This window comes from Diadema antillarum, unplaced genomic scaffold (assembly GCF_040938485.1).
Source record: "Diadema antillarum isolate AM-2024a unplaced genomic scaffold, OU_Dant_1.0 scf00000131, whole genome shotgun sequence".
In the NCBI taxonomy this organism is placed as follows: Eukaryota; Metazoa; Echinodermata; class Echinoidea; order Diadematoida; family Diadematidae; genus Diadema; species Diadema antillarum.
Window position 1 is genome coordinate 2,814,864 of NW_027271020.1, and position 19,411 is coordinate 2,834,274.

At 42.3% G+C, this 19,411-nt stretch overlaps 1 protein-coding gene across 1 annotated transcript; it reads left to right on the forward strand.

Annotated features, from left to right (window-relative positions):
- Window positions 1-239: 239 nt before the first annotated feature.
- LOC139720626 (major yolk protein-like) lies at window positions 240-15,793 on the forward strand. The gene is made up of 22 exons (XM_071631981.1): window positions 240-337; window positions 1,207-1,374; window positions 2,071-2,359; window positions 2,809-2,929; window positions 3,520-3,751; window positions 4,109-4,291; window positions 4,704-4,879; window positions 5,244-5,537; window positions 5,865-6,026; window positions 6,709-6,867; window positions 7,415-7,526; window positions 7,960-8,125; window positions 8,714-8,908; window positions 9,486-9,635; window positions 10,178-10,346; window positions 10,853-10,999; window positions 11,320-11,614; window positions 12,333-12,533; window positions 12,960-13,143; window positions 13,457-13,683; window positions 14,263-14,368; window positions 15,060-15,793. The coding sequence occupies exons 1-22, from the start codon at window positions 292-294 to the stop codon at window positions 15,292-15,294; spliced, it is 4,017 nt and encodes a 1,338-aa protein (XP_071488082.1). The 5' UTR covers window positions 240-291; the 3' UTR covers window positions 15,295-15,793.
- The last annotated feature ends 3,618 nt before the right edge of the window (window positions 15,794-19,411 follow it).

Consider the following 19,411-nt stretch of genomic DNA (forward strand, 5'->3'; position numbering starts at 1 on the left):
TCATGCATATGCAATAGTTTCTTGGAATGATCGAACAGCATTCGACCAATGACAAGCGAGCGGCGGCGAACTTTTCGACATGCGCGTGTAGTGTGACGAGCTTTTGCACTTCTCTCGCAAGCAACCCCATATCTTTCCAGCGGCTGGCAAAACGTATAAAAGGACCAGCCCAGACGGAGGATGGGTTACCCAGCAGACAGGCTACCAGCAGGTCTGACTGAAAGAACGATCCAGAAAAGCTCTTCTCCTTTATTTTCTCCAGGACTCGTGAGAGTTTGGAACTTCAGCATCATGAGGGTCGCCCTTCTTCTCTGCCTTGTGGCTGCTGCCCATGCAGGTAAGCGTCAGTCGGTGTTCCGTGTTCTCGCTTGTCTTCATAAGACTTAAGATCACCGCACACTATACGATTTTTGGTCGCACGACTGACAGACTTTGGATCCAAAGAAATCACAATAGCCTCAGAATAAACGCGCTTGTTTATTTCAGATCCAAACTCGCCTATTCGTGCGATCGAAAGTCGGATAGTGTGCGATGGCTTTTACTCTCTGTGGCTCTTCCCGGAGGAGGAAGAGAAAAGGGCGTTTGTAGCGTTTACTGATAGTTAGTCATCTCCACCGCAACTTCTTGTAGATCGATTACCAGACTGCTCTTCTTTGGATATGTTGACTATCATCCCATATAGTGACTTCGTTCATCCGTTCATTTGCGGATCTAAAATTGTGTTCAATACATTGCAGAATATTTCTCATGATATAGATTATGATACCATCTTCACGAGATGTTTCTTTATCAAAATAGACAGCAATGTCATAGAAGCAGTTCTGCCATCAAAAAGGTCTTCAGACGTTACGCCTATATACATTCTTATTCATTATATATTTGGATTTCAATTCCAGAGATAATGTGTTTTGCCTTATCATACAAAATAGAATCCAGGTCCGTGAAAGTATGCGGATTGGTCTAATCATGGCTGACTCTTACTTTTAAAAGACTTAACCTTATTCAGTCGACACTCTGAAATTCCAGAAAACTTTGTACAAAATGATTATAGTTCACATAGTCTGTGTTTTGATAAACTTTACGATTGTATTATCGCTATAATGGTGACATCAGAGTTGAAGTCATAGAGTCTTTTTTGTTTTGTCTGTTGTGCAATGAGGGGTGGTGAATACGAGTTTTTCTTTGTGGTACGTTCTCCTCGCCCAGTGCCACCCCTGTACGCCAGGGATGGGCTCTGCCCAACAGAGGCTGAGGTCCAGGACCCCGAGAGGCTCCTCAGGTGTACCGGCTACGACTGGGGATGCCCAGGCGTCAAGAAGTGCTGCCAGGTCGGCGAGCTGCAGGTGTGCGTTGACCCCGTCCCAGTCCAGCACGGTATGAGATCCTGACTTTGATTTGACTTGATTTGATTTGATTTGACCTAGTTGACTTCCTGCTTGCTCGATTTATTTCATTTCAATTTTACCATCCTAATCATGAAGACTAACCTACCATTTCATTACAATACGCAGAGTAAAAAAAAAACCAAAAACAAATTGTGCAGGTGTTGCGGGAAAGGAACATGCAAAGTAAACTAGATTAACCCATAGTTTAATGAAAAAAAAAATGATATTGTTGGACTTGGGGTGTCTCACAATAATTTTTGAAAGGGCATATTGATCCTTAACTTTAACCTAATTTGACACGTATGGTTTTCCAGGTCACAAGTCTCTGTTGACCGAACAATTCTCACTATTCCTATGTTAGTCCATATATGATGTCAATACGTACTTCGTGTCTACATTCAGACGATTGTAACTTTTTATAATCATCAGTGATTTGCTTCATTCTTGATAAACGTATCTTTAACCATGTTGACCCTGCGATTTTGAGTGAGTGTGAATAATTTAAAATCACTACATTTTCTGCTCTGTTATCCGCTATGTAATTTTATATCTTGTCAAAAATCGTGCGTATTCTGACTAGTGTGACCTCTCCCTGCTAAATTCCCTATAGTTCTTGAAAGACGAAACAAGTCAATACGGAAATAACGTGTTTTTTTATTTCTATTCACTCTCTTTTCTCCCTTAGCTGTCCAACGGCCAATGCACCTGGTCAAGAATCTGACCGAGGAGGAGTTCATCACTATGCGCCTGCGCGAGACCCGTGATTTCCTGCAGAAGCTGGAGCGCTACTCCACCCCACCCCTCGAGAAGATCACCGTGGTCGAGCCCGACACCATCAGGTGGTGCGTCTCCAGCCCCTGCCAGATGAAGAAGTGCCAGCGCATGGTCAACGAGTTCACCTACAAGTCTCAGCTGACTCCCAAGAAGATCTGGAGCTGCGTCAAGGCTGAGTCTCAGGAGCAGTGCATGTTCTGGTAGGTGTTGGCAGAGGGCGCTCTAACGAGGGGGCTATCTGAAACGACGGGAAGTAAGCTTAAACGGCATCGGCCCTATCAATGGATTTAAGTTTTATATTTTATATCTATACTCATGTCTTCTTTCGTCTCAGTTCGTGAATTATCGAGGTGTTCAAGGAGAAATTTGCGACTAATCAATAAACAGACTGAAAGCGTATCGCTGTCGAAAGTTTCTGTGCAATCACCCTTGAACTAATAACGATGAATTATATGGTACTAGCAATGCCCCTTACCACTCTGAGTGGTCAAAAGGCGGGCGAGATTACGCAGAGAAGGCTACAGATGATACCTAAGACTCACAACACAATCGTGATAGATTTTTGCGGAGATTGCGATTGATATGATATTTGTCTTGATATTATCTTTGTCACATATTGCCTGCAATTTCTATAACCAACCCTTTCCAGGATCGAGCGTGGCTGGGCTGACATCATGACCACCCGCGGGGAAGAGGTCTACGTGGCCAACACCACCTTCAAGCTGGAGCCCATCGCTTACGAGAAGACCATCAAGCCACAGGAGCAAGAGGTGAGAGGTCACCACTTAACACTATACTCTCTTCCTTGCCACTAATCAGACCCCGCATCGACACTTTGTCCATTATCTTTGGGTAAATGATGATAGTCATAAAAGAACTCAAACTTCAATGTCAGCATTAGTGAATGTAATCGACTCTTGAAATACTTTTGTGCATGCACAAGAAACCTGAAATCAGTTGTTAGCCACGAGAACTTTAACGCGCAGCATTTTTTTTCTTTTAGAAGATTAGAGTGTTCTTTTTGCTTTTGTCTATTACTTTGGTTATCAATACAATGATTATCTCCCGTCGCTCTTAAAAAGGACCCCCCCCCCCACATAAAACCTCCCCAAACAAACAAACAAACAAACAAACAAACAAACGAATAAACTTCAAAAGAAAGAGAAAAATAATCCTCACAGATTGATACAAAATGACAAAAATCCGATAAAAAATGAGATATGACATTTTGAAATTTCACATTTTTCTATAAAAAAAACCAAACCAAAACAATTCTTGACCAGTCAAAAGTTAGCCCCAGGCTGATCATCTTCTCCTTTGACCATCTGTCATTCTTCCCCTGCCCTTCACATTATCGCAGGTCCTGCCCCTCAAGCACTACCAGAACGTGACCTTCGCCCTGAAGATGAGCCACCAGATCGCCCCCATGACCTGGAGCGAGATCCGCGACAAGACCACCTGCCATGCTGGAGCCGACTTCCCAGCCAGCTTCAAGGCCCCCGTCTGCCGCCTCATCGCCGAGGAGGTCATCAACAAGACCGGTGACTACGCCGAGAGCGTTGCCGAATTCGTCGAGGAGAGCTGCGTTCCAGGTACCCTTACAGATGCCAATGGAGGGGGGGGGGGGGTATCTAAATTAGACCAATCTGGGGGGGGGGGGGGGGGAGAGTATCTAAATTTGACCAATTTATATGTCTTTGATCAACGATCTAACTAACTTCGATCAATATAAGCAAATCTAACAACTATTGGCCATAACTAGTTGATGACTAGCTAGTTTGTAGAATGGTTTATCATTCAAGTAGTTAAAGATGTAATTTCACAATGAATGAGTGACGTTTTCAAGACAAGACATGCAACTGACATAAGTGGATTGAAAATGTAAAGCGTGCTCCTGTGGCAGTCAACATACTTACATTCTTACCTTCTCTCGCTCCATCTTCCCAAAGGCATTCTCAACAAGACCTACAACAAGAACATGACCTACCCCATGAACCTGGTTTCCCTCTGCGAGAAGGATCAGCTCAAATACTCTGGTGTGGAGGGCTCCCTCAAGTGTCTGAGGTCCGGCAAGGGACAGGTCACCTTCGTCGACCACAAGATCGTCAAGAAGCTCATGATGGACGAGAACGGTAAGCATGCAAGAGACTCCTTCTGTAAACACCACTTCTGATGATAAGCTTTGAGAAACAGGACAACTATACTTCAACTAAAAATAAATCCTTCTTTTTCACGATTCACAAATTGATTAATCTACGCCCATTCTAACAGCTAATTTTACTTTCGCAGTGTACACTGTCTGAAATAAAGAGTAATGGTGACATTGATTAAGTTTAATAGTTCAACTGGTTGTTCATCTGTGGCGAAAAAAAAAATGATTACCGATATGAAGATTAATATGGATTAACTAAAGCTGACATTAAATTCCTTCTGATGATTGCTTATGAGTATATTGTTGAAACAAATATGAAATAGGCATGAAATAGATATTACCGACGAACATAAAGTTAAAGAGGGACTTCTTTGAACGTTCTTCAAAAACAGAGAGGGACAACTACATGGTTGTCTGCCAGGGCGAGAGCAAGCCACTTGACCAGACCATCTTTGAGGATACCACTTGCCACGTCGGACACGTTGCCAACCCAACCGTCTTCATTGCCAGGAACAACACGGAGGTGAAGAAGGTTGAGATCAAGGACCTCCTCAGGAAGATCCTCTCTGTAAGTATATAATATGTTCTTTTTTTGGAACCGGTAAAAACAAAAGACGCCTCTCAAGTAGCTTTGTATCGAAACACTCATAAGAGCTACAGGAGCTGTGAAATATAAGTGCTGTTTAGAAAATTGTATTCTCTTTTTATCCGTGAATATCCTTTATCCGTAAATATTGATATGAGATCATATCAGTGACATAAACACTAAGACTTATCTCCCTATATCCAGTGATATTTAACGAATGAATAATATCGAACCAATCGAACAGGCCAAACGTAGTATCTAAGCTCGATGAATTTATTTTGTGATTATCACTAGTTTTCTCCATTCGTATTCACTTCTGTAACGGCATTGGTCCCCTTCCTTGCAGCTGTACAGCACCACGAACCCTGAGATCGAGCTCAACATCTTCGACTCCTCCGTCTACGAGTGCGAGCCCTGCTCCTGGACCGGCAAGAGGACCAACAAGGACCTGATCTTCCTCGAGGAATCCACCACCCTGAAGATCATCGATCCTTCCAAGGTCTATGCCGAGAAGTTCTTCCAGTCCTTCAACACTTGCGTCCAGCTGCAGCCCAAGCCCCGCGCCAAGATCTGCGTCACCACTGTGGAGAAGTACAACTCTTGCCTGGCTTTCAAGGATATCGCTGAGAAGTTCATGAAGGTAAGCCGCCTCCTCAAGGCCTTTCTCTCACTTCCGTCTGGTTTAAAATTAACAATGTTTCTTCTATGTGTGTGTGTGTGTGTGTGTGTGTGTGTGTGTGTTTGTGTGTAAAAACGTATTGTATACAACAGACCTCGCCCTCACCGATATTGCTCGACTTTTCCATCCACGTACGGTCTTGGACCGAATAATGCATGCATTAATTTGCATACATATATATTCATTACGATAGCCTGTTAGGTGTCAAGACAATCTCAAGTCTTACGTCATGTGATGAGCGAAGAGAACACATCGTGACCATGGTTTCCTTCTTCCATTCCATTCTAGGTGAAGGATGTCGCCTGGGGCTGTGTCCTGGCCAACTCCTCCCTGGAGTGCATGCAGGCTGTCCACAACAACACCGCCGACCTCTTCCAGGCCGACCCAGTTGAGACCTTCATCGCCGGCAAGGAGATGCTCCTTGAGCCTCTCATGTCAGTCCACAAAAACGTGAGTTTGTCGACCACAAATCACGTTCGCGGAAGTTTGTTAACCCTTTCTGTGCTAGGATCTTTTTTCTTTCACGTGCCTACAACGCTATCGGATTATCTGTGCAAGTCGGTACTCAAAGCACACAAAGGATTAAGGAACCAGCAATGTCTTACTATACTGAAAGAATGAGAACTTTGGCGAGTTTTTTTTTTTTTTTGGTTTTTTTGGTTTTTTTTTACAAATCAGCCCACGCCTTCTGCCGTCATAAGGTACAAGGGAAATGATACATGCATAAAATGACACATACCTACATAGCAGATGAAGAGCATGACACATCGTCAATATACGAAAAAGAATAGAATTTAGCATTAGTCAAATACCACGTATGGAGGTTTGTGGTATACAAGTTAGCCCATTTCCGAGATGTTCGTGTGAAATATAGCTATAAACAAAGCGAAGATTCCACACCAATAACATACAGAGTATATCTATCGACTTCTTACGGTTCATGACCAGTAAGGACTGCAATCCAATCCCGTATTCAATCTGAATTTTGTCGCTCAATCATCATTGAAGAGATGATGAGTTTCTGTTAATTCTTCTATTAACATCGTATAATTCTGCCCAGAGACTATATAGCTCATTAAATTAAGACTACTGGCTGAGATCATCCGTTTCTTTTCTTTTTGCCACATTACAGTTCAGCATCTCCCCCAACCACACCTTCACCCGCACCCTGGCCGTCATCAAGGCCTCCTCCCTCAGCCAGTTTGAGGAGATCATGAGGACACCCGAGGATCAGCCCAAGTACATCAAGGATCTCTGGAAGCTCAAGACCTGCCATGCTGGACTCAAGAACGTAAGATTCAAGAGTTTTTTTTTTTAATTCATTCGGCCGATTCAGTCACCATGGTCACACTCTGTGCTCACGCAGTTGTCACAAGCATCATGGTGATCGCGTAGAGGTTACAAGTATAGCAGTGTAATTACCATAAAAATGATAAGTGCAGTGCAGTTGCCACAAGATGGCGATAATAACATCTCAATAAAGACTGTGGTTGTATCACTCTCAAGATGCAAAGATACTTCAAGTCATAGATTAAAGATTCGGAGTGAGTATATAGTAAAATCAATATTGAATATTCTACTCCTATCCTATTGATGTGCACATCACACCTAAACAGAAATTAGCTAAAATTGAGTCTTTATGATCAATATGTCACTGCTTTATTTGGATTCGCTATATTGGTAGCTGCAATTTAACATTGGAAGTCCTGGTTTTGAAGTCATAATTGGTATGAAATAGTCTCTACATGCTAACATTGTTACTTCAGATAAGTACCTGTGAGTAAGCCCCGCCCAACTAACCCATCTCCCTTATCATGCCACGCCCCCTTTGCCTCTAGGTCTCTTCCTTCCACAACCCTATTGGCTGGCTCCTGTCCAATGGCACCATCCCACGCATTGGATCCGTCTTCGAGTCCATCAACCGCTACTTCAAGTCATCTTGCCTCCCAGGTCAGTGGCGCAAATTCTTTAGTGCTTTTTTTAAAAAGCCTATTTCGTGTGGTTGCTGATGAGAATTTCAACATGCATATCGTAATCTAATTCACGACGAAGTACACGTTGCAAAGCAGTAGACTAGAGAAACATCAGCAATATGTGAATATGCCCAATTAGTAAACAGAATATTAATGAGCTGCAAACACTATTAAAAGCTTCACTGCGGGCTAGCTTCTAAGTCTCAATGGACTGTACATGGTTTGGTGCAGGGAAAAACAAAAGCAATTGCCAACTTAATGAGCTAGCAGCTGGACGAGCATCCAACATCGTCCGCAATTGACGGGTAAACGTGATAATGTAGTAGCTACATGCGAATGATTCAGAAGTATGAGTATACTAGTAACGGTATCGTTTCTATAAATGCCCTCCCTCTCTTTCCCTTCTGTAGACGTGTCTGACCAGGATATCTGGATGAAGGACCTGCTCCTCGGACACGAGCACAACTGGGGATACCCCACCCTCAACATGTACAACTTCACCGGACAGGACTGGCTCCTGTGGAACACACCCGCCACCTGGAACTACCTCACCTACAACAGGAAGGCCGCTAGGAGGTGAGTGCAGTAGACCTATGCATGGGGAAGAATCAGGGCGGGACAGGGAGGGGAGTGGGATGAGAAGGAGCAGTGATGAAATACATTTGAACGACTGTAATGATGATGAGGATGAGGTAAAGTTCAGGAGTAGCAGGTGGAGGGAGAGACTGAAAAAAGAAGAAGAAGAATAGGACATGTAAGACACTATTGACCACAACATAGAATCATGGCACTAGCTAGACCTAAATAGGAAGGGCTAGTGGAGACTGGAACATGAAGGAATCGTCTAACACATGTGACTGAGAACTTTGCTGTAAGGCAAAGCTATACCATAAGTGAAAAGTAATCATATTCTCCTTGTGTTATCAAATATGTTCTATACAGAAAAGACGTGCACAATGTACAACGATTAGGTAAACATGTAGTTATTTCATTAACTCGGACGTCCGTTAACACAATATAAGGTAAACATGTAGCTATTTCATTAACTCGGACGTCCGTTAACACAGTATTGGACTGATGCTCTTTCATATAGATCTCCAACATATATAGGTCTTACAATGCATTATTCTGATGAAGCTATACGTCTGTAATATTTCCCCACAGCCTTAACCTTGCCAAGCTTGTTGAGCTGCAGAAGTTGAACCTGACCAATCCACTCCTCGAGACCGTGCCCGAAGACATCAGCAGCCTCCACATGATCGACGACATCATGGGCGTTGAGGGTCTCACCGACGTCCTCCAAGAACTGAAGACCGTCTCCGGCAAGAGGGAAACCAAGATGTCCATCTTCCGTGATCGGTGAGGGCTCACTTCAGGGTCTATTTCTTGGGTGAAGTGCAGAGTGCTCATCTCTGGGAACACGAACAACATCTTCCTTACTAATGGGCAGCTGATTATGCAAATACCAAATAAAGTCTTTCAAAAAGTTCACTTGATTCAGTCACTGTCTCTACAAATAAACAATACTGATTTATTAACGTCCATTCAGAGCAATTGTGATTGACAGGAAATTACTTAACTTAACTTTACTTTACTTTACTTTACTTTACTTTAACATAAAGGCTTCTTTGTTATTGTCCGATAAACATCTAGCAAATCGCACGTTATACAGTACCACTGTAAGTTTCCAGAAAGTTTCCAGATTGCTTTTTTGAAAGATCTTATGTGGAAAAAATCCCCTAGAATAAAAAAGAAACCGACTGACGAGATCAATATATTTGACAATCAAATAAAAGAATAATAAAAACGACCAGGAATTCTAAGACAAGAAAAGGAATAGAGACAACAGCAGTACTGTGACAATGAAGGCAGAGCCCTACGGTATTCAAAAAGTTGATTTCGTCATTTTCTTTGTTTGTTTCTTTGGGGGACACAGCATGAGCACCTCTTACCCCAACATCCAGGGCCTGATGGACCAGACTCTGAACAGCAAGGTCGAGCGCCTTGATGCAATCCGCGAGGCCAGCCGATACAGGAGCGAGATGCGCGAGGGAACCGACCTCGAGTTCCTCAACCTGATCAAGGAGTGAGTGACATTAAGTCTTCCCTTGCTCCTGACCGATACATGGCATGGAATTGCCAGATTCGTTTTCATGATGTGGTGCCGCGAAGGTTAAGCACTGGGTGATTAGAGATATCATTATATCTAAGCTCATGAACAAATGGACACAATGCATAACATTCTATGATAAAAGATTGACAGAAACGCCGGAAACAAAAAGATGTATCATGCAAGCATTATACGGAAAACTAGAGGACGGTCCATCTCTTTAGCTGGCTTTCAGTAAATTAATATCACTCTTTTAATCAACCCTACGTCATCTTCATTGTACCATTTTGTCCACAGGGCTTTCCTTTTTTTTTTTTTTTGCTGTAGATTTATCTTTGTATCTGGTTGTCCTGGCGCCCTTGTTTCTGCTTGGGTGCACGTTTCTATGTATTGACTGCCTTTGTCCTTAGTGATTAACAGTCCGTCTGTATGTCTTTCCGGATGACTATGTACGACTGACTGCCTGTATCCCGGTAGTGATTATCTTTCCGTCTGTCTGTCTTGTCTGAATTTTGTAGACAAATGAGGGTTCCCCTCCTCACCACCATGTTCAGCCGCCTCCTGGAGATCCGCAACGAGAAGATCGCCACCCTCGAGGAGCTCGTCGCCCACGTCAAGATGATCCCCAGCATGAGCGATTTCCAGGACAAGGAGATCACCACCATCCTCAGCCACCCCGCCATCATGGTAAGCCGAGCCGAACCATCTTCGTTTGTCGAGGGTTCGAGAGGAGAGGGGGCTACAGAATAAGAAAGAATGTGTCTACAGCTCATCTAAGGCGTAACAAGTGATTCAAGATCAAACACGTCACGGCTGAACCAAACGATTAATAACAAGATATAAAAAAGCGTGTAGACAAACGGTAGACAAGCAATCAACACAGTTGTACCTGCCTCTGCGCGGCATTTTTAATTTCAAAACACAGATACAGGTCCTTCTATTCTCTGTCGCTGTTGTCATCGAGAAAAGCAAGAAAAAACACATCCAAGTTTTCACCTAATCATTCAAGGCTTTAACAGCGAGTCGGGCCAAATCAATGTGTGCTACTTTTCTAAGGCGAAAGACGTCTACGTGTACCCCAACAATACCCTGCTAGTGTTCTTTTTGTTGATTCTCTTTGGCCTTAAGCTTTATATTCGTCGCTATTCATCTTTCTCTAACCTACATTCCTTCTCATTTTCTGTTTGTTGTAGAGCTACGTCCAGATCTACTTCCCACGCCTCTCACGCACCTTCGTTGAGATGTTCGACAACGCCGAGCTCCGCGAGCGTGAGTTCAACCGCTACACCAACCCACTCTGGCTGTCCCCTGACTACAGGAAGTTTATCGAGGTCATCCAGGTAATGCGAAAAGTTTCTCCCTTTCATAACTATTCACCTGCGCTGAGCTGTGAGATATTATTCAGAAGTAATGTTTATGGTGGACAACAAGGCAAAAACCATCTGACTATTAGGAGGTAGTGAGGGTGATTGTTAGGTTCTTCTTTTTTTTAACGTAAATGCACACATGTCAAAAACGTACCGCATGAGTTTGAGATGTGCTTATATCTGAGACATCTGAGCTCATCCTATTGTCTATTTGGCGGACAAGTATACGATGTCATCTACATACGAGCTATAAGTCTGTAACAGCGTATGTGCGCCGAATATTTCGTCAACAGAAGCAGCAGAATGACATCAACAAGACCTGCCACTCCAACCTGCCCCTCGAGTTCTCCGGCTACGAGGGAAGCATGCGCTGCCTCAAGAGCGGCGTTGCCGACATCGCCTTCTTCGACGAGCAGGCCCTCCGCAACGAGACCCTCCTCGCCCGCGTTGGCTTCACCCTCAACGACCTCCGCCTGCTCTGCCCCAACGGACAGGTGGTCGAGATCGATCCCGAGATGAACATCACCAAGGTCTGCAACTTCGGCGAGGTCATGAACCCCGCACTCCTCACCTCCTACAACGTCTCAGGTAAGACGCTCCTCGACCCTGTAGTCCTGATGGATACTGCCAACATACTTCTTTCCCCAAAATTGATTTTGCCGACATGGCACATTAATGAAAATAATCCGACAGTCAGTAACGTTTGTTACCCTTGAGCAGCCTTCATATGATTCATCTTCCAGTCTTCACAAAGAATTTTCTGCCCCTCTGCGACATAACTTACGATTTTTGCGTCGCATTCGTCTTGACCTTAAAGTTATCCGATGGCACAGTTTGTGCATTTCCCTCTCATATGGAACAGATTTTTCATGGATAGAGTGCAGTGACTACATTTAGTGGATACCTCCCTCTCTGACTGTCAAATTCCTTTCCGAAAAGAAGAAAACATCGATTTCCGAAATGCAATCAAACATTTTGACAGAACTCACCTCTTGACCTTACAATTTAGGTAGAAATTCTAACGTTACCACTGTCCTCTTAACATCTTCCTTTGTTCAAGACTCTTCAATAGCACTTGTATAATATTGTATAATATCATTCCCTCGTTTCCGGACGGATGGGGCGAACTTTAACCTGGGATCACAATTCTCGACTTGTTTAATATCGTAGAATGTTGTCTTGTCTTGATAAAGACGCTGGGTTACCAGGAGTTTGTGGCAAATATGCCAGTATCTTTGTCAAGCTATAAGAACACAGTGAACACAACACGAAAATTTTGATCCGTTCTCTGTTTAAACCCGAACAGGAAGCCACCGATGGAACATCACCAAGGCCCTCATGCACGCCCACCAGAGCCCAGCTGTTTTCAAGATGTTCGGCAAGAAGTCCCTCTTCGGCGTCGAGTTCGACAAGCTTCTGCCCATCGACCTGCTGAACCAGACCCACCAGACCTACCTCGGCCCCATGGTCCTCCGCTCCTTCGAGGCCATCATCAAGCCTTCCTCATGTAAGATTCCCTTCTTTTAATCTACCTCGTTTGATAATCTCACTAAAGACTCTTGAGAACTAATCTTGGTTGGTCTACTGTATGTATCACAAGTATTCTGCGGATGAATCCTTTGACAGATCCCCAACGCTTACTCATGCGTCGTTCCAGACTATGTATGAAAATACATGGAGTCAGAAGGAAATTTTCTTTTTAAGTCTTTCATAACCACCTGAGAACAACTTCAGAATAGTTTTTAGAGAATCTTGTCAATATAGCATTTTCCTAAGTATACATCTCGAAACAGATAACATATTTCATTCATCTTGATGAATTATGCCTACGAGGGTAATTACTAAGAACACAAGGAGGAAAGACAGTTTCTGGCTTGTTATTATATTGAGGTGGGTGAATGATTAACAATGCCTTTCTCTTCGCTATAACCAGATGACTGGTTCAAGGATCAGGGTGGTGTCTGCTATGGCGAGACCTTCACCAACGTGATCAAGCAGCGCAACGACTCTTGCCAGGCCATCATCAAGGACGTGACCTGCGTGGGAACACCAAGGCCCAAGAAGATCAGCGTTGGCCGCTTCGGCGAGAAGAAGTACATGATCGTCAAGATGTGCAGGTCGGTTTGAATGATCTCCTTATTGTTTTAATTTTTTATCTTTAAGCTTTTCGGTTTGTCTTTGCGTCTTCGAAAACTATGTGGATCTGATTAGCACTTTGTGATTGCAAACAAACCTTCGTATTAAAACGAGGAACAGAATGAATCGTGTTCACGAATGCTCACTCTAAACCAGTCAGTATGATAGAATGATTATCAGGAATACCAAATAGTTGCAATGCTTGATTACATGATAATTATACACATCTTAGGAGTTTTGCTCTTATTATTTCGCCCTTTCACGTCTGCTTCTACCCCGGTCTATTGCATGCAGCCGCCCATCCAAGTTCGTGCGTAAGATGGCCGAGTTCACCTGCGACAACGGCTATGGCTACCTGGCCCCCGTCACCACCGCCGTCGGCTGCGAGTGCGTGCCGTGCGAGGAGATGATCGAGTTCAACGCCACCTTCACCGAGGACGAGATGTGGAAGCAGGAGACCACCAAGTTCACCCCTCTGTACCCCACCTTCGACAAGATCTACCACAACATCTCCATCTGGGGTAAGGACTAGCATATAGAATGTCGCGGATTTTTTTTTTTTTTGTATTGGTTGCATCATGCCCGGCTCAAACGGACGCCACTCATATTGCAAATGAATAAACGGACTTTTTGTAAGAGAGCCACTCAAGACCACTATCTCGAACTTCTGTTGATGTAGCACGTGATAATCTTGGCTCTAGCTCTGACAGGGAAAATAATAAGATTGACTTGACTGTATATTCACCTTTGGATCCTCACTACAAGCACTACTGCATTATAATTATAATTACATGTTTAACAAACAACAACGAAAGACATTATTACTTTTTTTTTGCTATAAAGTGCAAACGAGCACCGGCGAGAAGAAAAATTTCCAGGACGATTTAGGAAAGTTGATAGAAAACATTATATTGTAAGTTTAAGTCGTCATGTTTGGATGGTAACATTGAAAAAAAAATAGTATGCACTGGTGTGTCATTCTGAAGGAACTTACCCCAACACACATGCCCAGTGGATTCCCCAACTGCACCCAATACGAGTATGAGTTTTTGGTGAATTCGTGTAAAGCTTTGAGAATTATCACCCTTTTTCGCCGACAGGAAACAACACCTTCTGGTACAACCATCAGCTGAACCGCAACTTTAAGCTCGGAAAGGAGGCCGTAGTCATTGAGCATATCAGGGAAGTCATCCAGGAGAGGCCAACGTAAGCTTGACCTTAAGCTTTCCTTGACCCTAATGTTCGATTTTTTAATTTCGTTACACCAATAAGAAAAAGGAAACAAAAACAGGTTAGAATTGTTGATATTCAACCAGTTAAGATCACCTATTTTAAGGTTTGCTGAAAGTCAAATTAGATTGCAAGTACATTTGTTTATCCTAATTTTACATAGGTCTTGTCTTGTCTATATTATCGATTATTCGTGGAATATTAGCTCGTATGACACGACCTCAAAACACCGTCATTCTTCCATGGTAACTGAAATTCAGATGTTCGATTATTACTTGTTCCAAATTGCAGCAAATACTAAGGTCATGAATTTTGTTTTCTTAACCTCCAGTATATCTAATGTGTTTTAAAATACCTTCTGCTTGGTAGCAGCAGCCATTATTGAATAAGTTTTCTTCATATACATGTATCATAGTGTCGAAAATATATGAACTATATCATAGATTCTTGAAGTAAGAGATGACCAACCATGTCGAGGTGCACTTGAACAGGTTATCTATTCATTGGCTCTTGCCCCTTACCCCCACCATCTCCCAATTTGTCGATTTGATAAAGTCAGCCATTATATTTACAACATGCTTGTGTGTAATGACGATGGTATGATGATATTTGTATGACGGTTAATAGAGGTTTAATAAGTCTTTGATCTGCCACCTGTTCTTTGCAGAGTTGGAATCCTCCGCCAGATCGACCAGCGCATTGACGAGGAACAGGCCCGCCTCATGGACGTCAGCACCGTGACGAAGGTGTGCGAGCCCGTGTGGAAGGGTCTCTCCTGGAACAAGGAGTGGTTCCCCACCAAGAACGTTGGCACCTGCGTGGCCCCAGTCACCGGCGAGAGGTTCCAGACCCGCATGGAGCGCGTCCGTGAGAACTTCCTCCGCCGCTCCCGCGAGCAGTAAACCTGCCGAATGCCATTTTCCCCCCTGACACCACTTTCCGCTTAGGTTTTTTCCTCTTTCACTTGATTCTATGCCATTACCAATAACAATATGCAGCCTTTTTTCTACAAATAACGAATTCCTTTCCGCATATTTTTCAAATTGCGATTGACTACCATTTTTGTCGTCTGTAAGCACTCGTTGCCAAGATGTAGAGAAATTATGTACGGAAAGGAATCCATCAGAGTATGAAGTATCATTTATTGAAGTACTTACTTGTACTTTGAATTCCCAGTTTAGCGATTGCCATTTGAATGCCATTTGAAGGCCATTAAATGGGAAATTGAAAGCCTTACAACTCCATTGGCATCTTCTCTCAAATCGTACAGGGTGACAGGAATTTTGCAATCAAAACATCGTTAAAGAATGCTATTTTTGTACCATGTATAGTACTAGTCTAATTCAGCCTAAGAATGAAAAGAATGTATATCTGTGATTTATGAATCAAACGGTGACGTTAGATTGAAAATTAAACTTTTTTTGAAGCACTTCAGATCTACTCTGTCAAATGTGTTATGTATTTAAATTGGCTCTACACTGCGTCCGATTGTACCTTAGACCAGATTGAGTACATGATTTCTGGAGTGATGTGATATGTCGTTTTGACTGATGTTGAGTGCACAAAGAAGTATTCGAGATAAAGAGATGGATAGATAGATAAACAGAGACAAGGAAAGAGAGAGATGGAGAGAGAGAAAAAAAAGGAGAGATGAGGAAAAAGTAGAGAAGAGTTTGAGAAACTCGACAAACAGACAAAGCAGATGTCAAAACGTTTTGATTATGCAAAACTTGATTTTTGTTCACCGTAATACAGCGACAATTATGAACATTTAAACGGAGGAGAGAGAGGGAGAGAGAGAGAGAGTTAGAGTAGAGAGAGAGTTTGATAATCTCAACAAGGGTACAAAGAAGACATTGATATCAAGTCTCAGAATTTGATTGGTTTGTGTTTAATGCAACATTGTACATATGCATACATACAAACAAACACACACACACACTTTTTTGTTTTCAGTGATCTTTTTATTAATTCCATTTCCTTTGAGAATAAACAATTCAAAAAAAATTACACACATTCTACATAACATCTGTCATAAATCATGTAGATATTCCTACAGTTATGAGACATCATAATCCATAAAACAAGAATAATCGTTCAATTCATTTTAAGGCAGAAATCAAACAGAAGAGGGGAAATAGAATGAATTATCCGATCATTCCTTTTTAACTACAAAACAAACAAGAAGAATTCATATGCAATTGTGAGCAATTTAGCCAAACACTAAAAAAACAGGAAATGAAATTTCTATTATATCAAAAGAACAATGACAACAACAACAACACAAACCACCCTCATTCCCACCTTTCCACCATACCCAACCCTCAACTACTCATAACTTTAAACTTTAACCCCCCCCCCCAAAAAAAAAAAAACCGTCCTTCTCATCTCTAAACCACCTCCCCACCCTCTACACCACATCCACCTCCTTACCCGAGACAGACACACTCCCTCTCATCCACCTCTCATCTCATCCACCTTTCATCCACCCACCCATTTACACACCCACCCTGCACACACACACACACACACACACACACACACACACACACACACACAGATAGTTTCAATAACTGCTGGAAGTTGTTAGATCGAATCCCACTAGGTGTACATGGTGTACATACTCGGACAAGACTGGTTATAATCGATTATCAGCAATATATTAACTTACTGCGGGAACCCGCCGCGGCGGGTTCCCGCAGTAAGTTAATATATTGCTGATAATCGATTATCCTTATTCCTATCCTTATTCACGGCGCGCCGTAAATAAGGATAGTGTTAATGGAATGCATAGAGTTAACTCGTAATCGAGGTCGTAGATTCCATTGGTTCTGGTGTTAGACTATGGCACTTTAAATCTAGTCATCTCAATCTTGACCTCCTATTCTTCTTGACATTTGGAGAAAAAAGAATCACGTTTACAAGCACTGAGCCTTACCACTGCATGCTTAGCGGCTGTATTTTTATTCCTCAGTGGTACATTACGGAGAGTAATAGAATCATATCAGAATATTATTCTTCTCCATACGACCTCGACTAAATACACTATAACTCACTGTATTGCTATCGCTACCACGACCAATAGCTTTATACAAAACCACAGATCGACAATGATTCATGTATTCCAAATTTATATCATTACTGTATATATTCTTGTCTAACTTTACAAAAATGAATTGAGAGGACGCAATGGTCACAAAGCAGTCTGTTCTGGAGTACATTGCGCGAGAACCAGGGCATAATGGACTGCTTGGAGGGGGAAAGAGAAGGAAAAAGGAAGGGGAAAAGAGGGGAAGAAGGGGGAAGGGAGGGGGAGAAAAAAACACGGATTTCTAAAAAATATACTGAAAAATACTTGGTTTTCTGTATATAATCATTCAATTTTGGGACCTTTGACCTTTATAATAGTCAGGTCAACTTGATACTTACAAATACTGACTAGATTTGCACCCTACAGTGAGAAAAAATGGCAACATATTTCAGGATCCTACTTCAAAGCTTTTAAATCTTAACCTTATATTACTGCATCTTCCACGCAAAAAAAAAAAAAACAACAAGTTTTTGTAGATAACAAATGAACATCTACACACACGTAACTCATGACAATTCAGACAAACACCAAGCCATGCATCATCCTCGCCCACATAAATATTACACTCTGTCATTAAAATGTTTTTTTAAGTGTATTAGTTCTAGAGTTTTACTTCTGACCTTTTACATTGTTCAATTTAACCAAGTACTTGACAGGCATATATCTTTAGCAGATGTACCCATGTTTGAGTTTTGCGGACATAGCTCGAAGTTGTGGAAATTCGTTATTGAGATCAAACAATATATGACACTAAATCAGAGAAAGTTCATTGACCATCTGACCTTTGACCTAGTTCCTAGAATATTTACCAATATTCAAACTTGAGCAGAATCTTCAGGTGATATGCATGTGGTGTTAATGTGTGGCTATCATAGCTCTCAATGTGGAAAGTTATTGAGAGTACACCACAATGTGTCCTTATATTGTTTCAAGTGCTTATTAAGTACTGGTAAAGTTCACTGACCATTAATTCCATTAATTTGACCTCTGAATTTGTTGAAGCAGACTGTGAGGATAAATCACTACACATTCGGCCCGTCCAGCTGTGATGGTCACCACTTATTAAAACAAACAAACAGAAATCTTCTCACGGCTGTACCGGTATCTGTGCGGTCATTTTCCATAGCCTTCTCAAAAAAGATGCTTGAATGAATGAAAATAAATGACCTTCTATTCTGACTGTCTGTATTCCTTCATTGGTAATGTGATTTCTTAACGAAAATGATGTGTCAAAGAGTTCATGGAAGAATGACCAGTGTTGAATATTTTAAGAAAAGGGAAACTATGTCTTCAAGAGGATATTCACGCATGAACAGTATACATTCTAATAATGAACTTGTGTGAGCGCATCTTGTTTACAGTTTTTGTGTGAGGTACGTGTACGCTGAATCTCACACTTCAAATGTTAAAATTAAGAGAGGGGTGTGGAGCCGGGAAATGTGCAAACGCCGGGAGATGTGCAAAACGTCTTGCCGGCAAATGTGCAAACGCCGGGAAGTCTACAAATGTCTCGCCGGGAAATGTGCAAACATCGCCGGGAAAAGTGCAAACCATTTTATTTCATTTTATAAAGATGATAGCTAAACTCCATGTCAAAACTGCGCATGAACCTCCACCATTAATATTTTCTTAATAAGATCCTAGACAGATTTTCAACAAAAAGTGGCAGGTAGCACCATTATTGCAATGGGATTTTAATTTGTTTAGACTAGTCATACCCCCCTTTTTTTCGGGGGGGGGGGGGGACCTCAAAGTCCCAGAACTACGATTTTATGAAAATTCTTCTTATATTCTATACCCGAATAAGATAGAACTTGTTGGTGGTATAAAACATTGATGACAGTAGTTCAAGTTTAATGGCAAATCCAGGGATTCAGGACACGAGGCCATGGGGGGGGGGGAGGCTTCAACACCCCTCCCCAGCCCCC